The sequence below is a fragment of the Entamoeba invadens genome (genome assembly GCF_000330505.1).
Source record: "Entamoeba invadens IP1 unplaced genomic scaffold scaff_1105074726413, whole genome shotgun sequence".
Lineage (NCBI taxonomy): Eukaryota > Evosea > Mastigamoebida > Endamoebidae > Entamoeba > Entamoeba invadens.
In genome coordinates this window covers 1-8,232 of record NW_004191692.1, presented here as the reverse complement: position 1 = coordinate 8,232, position 8,232 = coordinate 1, and the positions used below count along the sequence as shown (strand labels likewise).

Here is an 8,232-nt window from a genome sequence, read left to right as displayed (position 1 = left end):
ACAAATTTTTAATTGAATTGTTTCAAATCTAAAATAACATGATTGGGTTTTAATGAAATGCATTTATGATATTTTTATTTTAAACAACTCAAAATTATTTCTTTTGTAAATTTGAGCAACTTTTGTTTGAAAAAAGGTGTATTTTTATTTTTTATGTGTAAATTTAAGCCACTTTTTCCTCAAATTTTTGTTAGATCCAAAAAAGAGGATAAAAGTATTGTAAGATAAAACCCGACATATTACCAAAAAATAAAATAAATACACTATCGATTTTTGAATTCTAATTTATAAACATAATTTAATAAATAAACAAAAGTTTTTAAATTAAGTTTAAAATGACGTATAAATATAAGATTAAATTGGACTTTTTTAAAACGTGACGTTAATTTTTCGATTAAAATTTTAACGTATAATCAATTAAATAGTTAATCATAATATTATAGTTTCCAATAAGTTCAAATTTAAGTTTTACATACATATATCATGTGTTACTTTAAAAATATTTTGTTTTTCGATGAACTAAAAACGATATTCATAAAATATATTTAACTTTAGAGTGGAATATTATAAATTATATTTTTAGAGTGTTTTTCTCAGAAATAATAATAAAATTTGTATAAAAATTAATAAAATATCAACTCAAAAATATAAATTCGACGAAGTGTTTAATACTTTTCATCTTTATTGAATTGTCTGTTTCTCGATATGTTGTTCAAACCAATTCATTTCATCTTGTTTTTGAAATAGGAAAATGTTATTTTTGCACCTACAATGAATACATAAAAGTAGAAGAAGATCCGATAGGTACTATAGTTTTTTATGGTTCTCCATATAACTGTTCTACACTCATAAAGTCCCCAATACAGTATGATGAGCCATTCTTTGAAATTCGTGATACCTTCCCCGAACACGATTTCGTTTACAATACTTATGGAGAGTCTGTTGGATGTTTAATTGGAGACCCCACTGCACTACCTTTATCAATACCATATAAGGCTGGGTGTAATTCATATGCAGATGTAGACACTAATTATTCTATTTCTTTTGAAGCAACAAAAAGTGGCGAGACATACACTTTAAAATATTTCGTTTTAAATAACTGCAAAGGAAGACCCCTTGATGTAACAACTTTTACCAAAGGAAAATGTCAGACATATTTAATGTCAATGTATGGTGTCTTTTCTGAAGTTATTCAACCAGCCGTTGATCCAAATGCAAATTTTGCAGTGAAAAAAGAAGGAAAAAATGTAGAAATTTATGTTTTAGATAAATGCCATAGAAGTGTCGATGGAACTTTTTTCAAACTCGAAAGGTTTAGAAAAATAGTGATATTGAAAAGGGGACTTTCATGTGACAACCTTGTCGAAATTGAAGATCAGAGCGAACTTTATAATATGCGTTTCTTCAAAACATTTCCAGAAAATTACGTTGTTAAAAACATATACAGTGATACTGAAAAGTGTACAAAAACGGATGAACAACAATATTTAAATTACGAATTGATATCGCGAAAGTGTGTTGCAGTTGGAGAATACTTTAGAAAAGTGACTCGAATAGATGACACTTATGTATTTGAAACTTATTCATCCAACGATTGTTCCGACTCTCCAATAAATCGCGAAATATATGAATATGGCAAGTGTTCCAATGGCGTCATTTTTGCAGATGCAATTTTTGAAAGTGCAGTTGATGAAAATGCGAGTTATGCGTCTGAAATTTATGATCATGAAACGCATCAAATGGTGTACTTTGAGCTTGGGAAGTGTGTTTATAATAGTATAAATGATGAGAAAGTATCGTATATCAAGATATTACATTATAATGATATTACCGAAATTGAAGAAGGAAACTCATGTGACACTCTCTATAAAACAGACCACCAAGCATTTGCGGGAACTTTTGTTTATTTGTTACACTATTACCACATGATATAGTGCGAGGAGTTTACAACTTACATTCAAATTGTCTTTTTTGAAGATGAAAATGCATACTCGAAATTTTTAATAGAAAGTGTTGGTGAATGTACAGTGACACCAAGTGGCTCACTAAAAATAAATAAAAGTGGTGATTCATATAAGTATATGTATTTCCCCACATTTGACTGTTCTAATGAAACTAATAAGATTAATATCTATTCGAGAGGTGAATGTGGACTTTTTGATGATTATCAAACAGTTAGATTGTATTATTTGGTATCTACAAAACCTGAGAAAACCATTTCTGATTTAACCAAATTTGCAATAAAAAACGTAGATGATGGTCTTTACGTTTTTGAATTTAATAAAGTGCACATAACACTAGGAAACACTTATCTTAAATTTGTTAGAATCAATCAAATAGTCATAGTCTTGTCTGGATTAACACCATATGAACTCATAGAATACCAAACAGCGGATTTTGCATACACATTTGAATATACAGAGAGACTCCCTCGCCACGATTTAGTCGAAAATTACTTTGGTAATTTTTATAAATGTGTTTCTTCTGTAGATGACGTTGAGCAAACCATTATAATGCACAACACAACGTGTTATAATATGAGTGGAAATAAGTCGATTCAATACGGTAAAAATGGTGATGTGTACACAATTGCAAAGTATTCAGAGATGTCATGTGTTGGTCAGCAGACAACTGAATATTACAACTCTGGTGAGTGTGCTGAAATTGTGTTAGATAAAAGAACGATATTTTCACAAGAAATAATACGAGGTGTATTAAAAGGTGGTGAAACTTGTGTTTCAACAAAAAGTGACTTTAAAACAGTTTACCAGTTCAATAAATGTTACTTTGATGGTGAAAGTGGTTCTTTAAAATTTGTAAAGCAAAACGATGTTGTGATGTATTTTGTTGGTGTTGATTGCAATTCATTAAAAGAAGTTGAAACAACACAAATATTTGATTATGTTGAATTTTTAGAAGAATACCCAAAGTTTAAAGTCTCACAATTTAATAATGGAAACACAGAAAATTGTATTTTAAAAGATACAATTGGAGCGCCACAAATTAATTTGTATAAAATTAACTGCACCGAAATTGGAACAGCAACCTCAGTTTTAGCATCAACAAATAATGACACTTTTGAATTCAAAATTTTTAATGAAAAAACGTGTGATGGAGAAGTAATAAAAATCGAAAAATACACAAAAGGTCACTGTGTATTAAAAGGAGGAAAGAATGTGGTGTTTTCAGATTTAATTGATGAACCAATCGTTTCAAACGGTATTAGAAAAATGACAGAATTTGTTTTATTACTATTGTTGGTGATAATTTAAATGAACATTTTTATTTAATTTTTAAAATTTGAAATATTATTTCATAAAAATAAAATTTTGATTATCATTTTAATTGTTAAACTCTGTGATCAATATTTTAGTATTCATTTTTTACTTTGATTTAATTAAATTAACTTAATTCAAATTTCTGTTTTAACTTAAACACCATTTTTTGTTTACGTTTTAAATAAATTTCAAATTTAATTAAAAAATACATGTAAAAGCAAATCTTTATTACAACTTTAACTTTTCAGATATTTTTTAGTTTTTATAACCAAGAAGATTATTCTTTGAATGCATCAAGAAAAGTTTGTATTTATTAATCATTATATGTTATATCCACAAAAGCTTTTTTACGAGTGTTAAATTATCATGAATATTTTTTAAAATAAAAAACACATCAACGTTTAAACCATAGTTATTTTATTTTCCAAAAAAATTGTATTAATCTAATTAATTGAACAATAGTTTGTATAATCTGTTTTTAAATAAATTATAAATTGAAATAAATAAAACGACAAAAATATAGTTTATTGAATAAAACTAACGATTGTATGTTAACTCGCCGACGTACCTAATTACCAACGGACTAATGCTGTTAAAAAGAGCAGTGTTTTTGTTTATTTTGAAAAAAATATATTATACAGTGTAGTTCAATTATAGTAAAATTAAAATGGAATAACGAGTTCAAATTATGAACTAAAAGACAAAATAATTGAGAAAAAAATTTAAAAAGATACTAATATTTATAAAAACGTAAAAAACAACAAAATCAAATACAGTAAAAAGTGTCTATTTGCGGGTATTTATATTTGTGGTTCAATCGATAAATCAAATGCAAAACCCACAAATAATTATTTTGCTTTCGAACCTTGAATTTAGGTACACTAAAATTATCTTAGTGTATTTAAATTATATAAAACAAAACTAAAAATAAATAATAAAATTATATTATTTATCTTACTTAGATAAATAATATAGTTTTATTATAATAAATAAAATACTATATTTTCTATAACACTGTTTTTTACGGAAAAAATGGCAAAAAGAAATTTCTTCACAATTCCATGATAAACCCACAAATATACGTTTTTTCTCTGTTTAAAAACCTACAAATAGCAGGGTCGGCCAAGATCCAGTTTTTAAACAATTTCGTGGCAATCTCTAATACGTGTCAGTTCATTTTAAGTTTTAGCATATTTCAACAACAAAAAAGAAACATTTGAAGAATTGCAATATGAATGTTTGGACAAATCACTCAAAAGAAAAATTGTTCCTTCAATTAACGATCATTTAGATTGTAATGAAGACAAAGAAGAAAAAAGGAGTTCAAAATTGATTTTTTAACAGCAAATTTGTGAATAGAGTAGAAACCCGTTTCAATACAGTGTTTTACTGTTAAGAAGTATATTAAAAAAGAGAAGGGCTTGAGATTGTACTTAATAAAGAAAAAACAAAAAGTGAACTTCAAACACCAAATTTCGAACTATTGGAATCAATACAAAATATACTTTCCGAAATAAATACACAAACGGAATTGTTAAGTAGTGAAAATTATACAACTTCGTCATTTGTTATTCCTTCAACAATAAAAATATGTGAAATAATAATATCAAAATTAACACATTTTGAAATAATTGTACCATTGGAAAATGGAATTGTTTGTTGGGAAGAAAATTATTATTTAATTCAAAAAAACGAACAAATGTTCAAATTTGGGTTATTGAATAAAAAACCTTATTGTACTGGTGTTTTTTAAAAGAGAACGATGTGGAATTGGAATTTTATCTTGTTTTATTATTTAAATTTGAAATACTTCTTAAAAAATTATCAAAAAAAAAGAATGGCTTATTTCTACATTATTAGACCCTCCTTATTCGTACCAACTTAAAGGAATGTTTCTTGAAAAAGCAAAAATGTTAATTAATGAAGAATTAAAAGACATTAAAATGTAATTGATAATTCTCACCAAACTGTTGATGCAAAAGGTGCTTCAGTACCAATTGTTCCATTTAAAATAGAAATTGAAGAGTCGTCAGAAATTGATAATTTCTTGGACAAACAACAAAGAATGCTTAACGTTTTAACAAGATGTGAAAAAAAATCTCGGTACTTGGTGGTGTGAAGTGGGAATAAATTTGTACCCAATTTTATACAAAATTGCTTTAAAATACGTTCATATACCAGCTACCGAGACTAGTTGTAAGAGATTGTTTTCTATAACTAAACATATTTTTACGGAAGACAGAAAAAATTTATCTGAAGAAATGTTTGAATTGTGTTCTTTTTGCTAAAAAATTTCAGTATTTGAAATAAATAATGTTGGTATTTGTATGATTTTTTTTGTCTGATGTTTTTTTCTGTATGTAAATCTTTGAGCAAGAAAAAAAATATTTGTATATCGGCAAAAATCTTAAAATTTTTTCTTTTTGAATTAACTGTTTTTAATTGCAATTTGTTATTACTTTTTTGATTTTCAATAAAAATGTTTTTTTTAAAAAATATAGGGATCTTTAAGATCGTAAATTGGAGAAATATTTTACCAATTTTTTCTCTTTTTTGGTAAACAGTTAAAATGGATTTACTTCATCCCTAGTTTTGTCATTTATTTTTTGTTTTTCAAAAATGTTAATTTTATTTACCATTTTAATGTTTTTTAAGTTTTTTTTTCAATAACATGATCGTTTGGCCGACCCTGTTATAAATTATTCAAATATTTTATAGTTTATAAGATATTTAAAAATTGATATACATGAAATTATTAAAAACTCTTTTCATTAATTCGTCATTGCCCTCAATTAGAGGTAAAAAATGCAATTTTTACCTAAGATATTTAAATTTTATATATTTTTATTAGGTGTGGTTATATGAAAAATATAATTTTTTGATGTTAAATTGAAACAAAAAAGTGTATGACCTCTTTATTATTTTGAAATTTATTTTATCTCCCTGTTATTTTATTATCCATAAAATCGTCATTATTTTTACTATTTTTAGAAACAAAGAAAATCTTTTTTAACACTAAAAAATAAAAACAATCGTTTCACATTTTTATTATGATTAAAATATTGAGTAAAATGTATTTCATTATTTATATTAAAATACGTTTGGATATAATTGACGTAATTAAGTTTAATTTAATAAAGTAATTCTATTAATTGTTAATATCGAGTAAATGTGTTGATCATTAAAATTTAGTTGAATTTTAACTTGGAATTCTAATTAATTACAGATGATAAAATAAACAAATTCGAAAAAATAATAAGTTAAAGTTTCAAGTTTTCATGATATCATGATGTGTCAGTTTGTAAACGATTATTGTTGGAGTGACTTACTTGAAAATACGTCGATTATCAAACAATTTTTGACCTAAAAAGTTGTATCTTTCTATTCATTTTAAAGATAAATGTGTTGATATAAATTAGATAACTGGAGAGATTTTGACAAAATCAAACAATTACTGACTTAATAATATATAAAAAGCAAAATATAAAGATGTGTATCAATATAGAAGTTATAAAACAATACAATATACTGACATTTTAATCAATTTTGTATTTAACCTCTATAATAATCAAAACGTTATAAAAGCAATACAGTAATAAAAATGAAACAATTAAAAAGTAATCAAAGGGAAAAAATATGAAATACAACGCCAATGTGCACAAATCAAAATACAGTAAAACTTTTCAAAAACGGTACTTTTGAAAAGCGGATTCTCTCAAAAGAGGGTATTTTTCAATGAAACTAAAAATAAAGTTCTTTATAGAGCGGTAATTAATGTTTGATTGGCTTAAAATGCCCACTTTTGGAAAACATAATTACCACACCCGCCCACTCTTTAAAGTTTTTACTGTACACTTTATTTTTTTGAATAATAAAAACGTTTTATCATCAAAAATTGGCCAGCTCTGAGTTGTGACTTAAATATAATTGAGCATTTGTAGTAATAATTGAAATATAAAAAATAAATAGATAATACAAGTAATGAAAACATTTTTATAGTGTGTCATGTTGTTTGTAAAAAATACATCAAAAAGATAAACAAGTAAGTTGAAAGTTATGGTGAACCGTTGAAATTGTGCACAAGAAAAAAATACAAAATATTGCAAGATTAATGACCAAAGGGTGGACGGGCCGAATAATGTTGAATTAAATAATTTGCACTCGAATAATGATGTATTGAATGTGTTTCAACAATAGTTCAAAAGCAAATCAACGAAAAATCAATTCAATTATTTTCATACAATGTTTTATTTTTAGTTTCTAAAACTTTATAAAATCACTCTAAATCGGTATAAACAGAAAAGTACAGTAAGTTCCCTTCATAAATTATTAATAACACATTCGAAACAATATAACTTTTATTGAAAGATCAAAATGGGGTTATTTTTGTATTTATCAACAAATGATAAAACAAATATATATAAAATATTATAAATAAATTTATCATTTAATTTGTATCATATTTAGATAAACGCTTATTCTATTTACTTTTAATAACAAATACACCATTATAGAATTAGATATAAATACACATGTTTTATTAATAAAAATCTAACTATAATCAGACATATTTCAAGTATTTTGTTTTACAATTGCAATATAAATATTTTATTATATTTTTTAAATTCCAAAAATTCGGAAACTATATTCAAATGGAAGAACTTACTCAAACACCAAGCAGAAAAAGATCAAAAGATGGAACAAAGCATATGCTTCTGACTGTTAATGGGTACACATTTATACTTCAAGACCGTTCAAGAAAAATTTACAAGTGTCCAAAATGCAAAGTGAAGATAGAAATATTAAAAACAGAAGGTGAAGGTGAAAAACTAAAGTTTATTGAGTATAAATATATTAATGAAGATTACAAAACTCACCCACACTTGCCTACTGAAAGAGTTGATAACAAAGAAATTAAACAATTAGTCAAACAAGGAACCAATGTTTTAATTAA

The 8,232-nt window shown here is 25.4% G+C and overlaps 2 protein-coding genes across 2 annotated transcripts; both read left to right on the top strand.

Moving 5' to 3' along the window:
• Positions 1 to 1,160: 1,160 nt before the first annotated feature.
• On the top strand, positions 1,161 to 1,934 carry EIN_384270 (hypothetical protein; the record flags this gene model as incomplete). Its single annotated transcript, XM_004183356.1, has 1 exon — positions 1,161 to 1,934. One exon carries the CDS (start codon positions 1,161 to 1,163, stop codon positions 1,932 to 1,934), a length of 774 nt encoding a protein of 257 aa, XP_004183404.1.
• A 147-nt stretch (positions 1,935 to 2,081) lies between these two features.
• Positions 2,082 to 3,272, top strand: EIN_384260 (hypothetical protein; the record flags this gene model as incomplete). Its single annotated transcript, XM_004183355.1, has 1 exon — positions 2,082 to 3,272. One exon carries the CDS (start codon positions 2,082 to 2,084, stop codon positions 3,270 to 3,272), a length of 1,191 nt encoding a protein of 396 aa, XP_004183403.1.
• Positions 3,273 to 8,232: the final 4,960 nt, after the last annotated feature.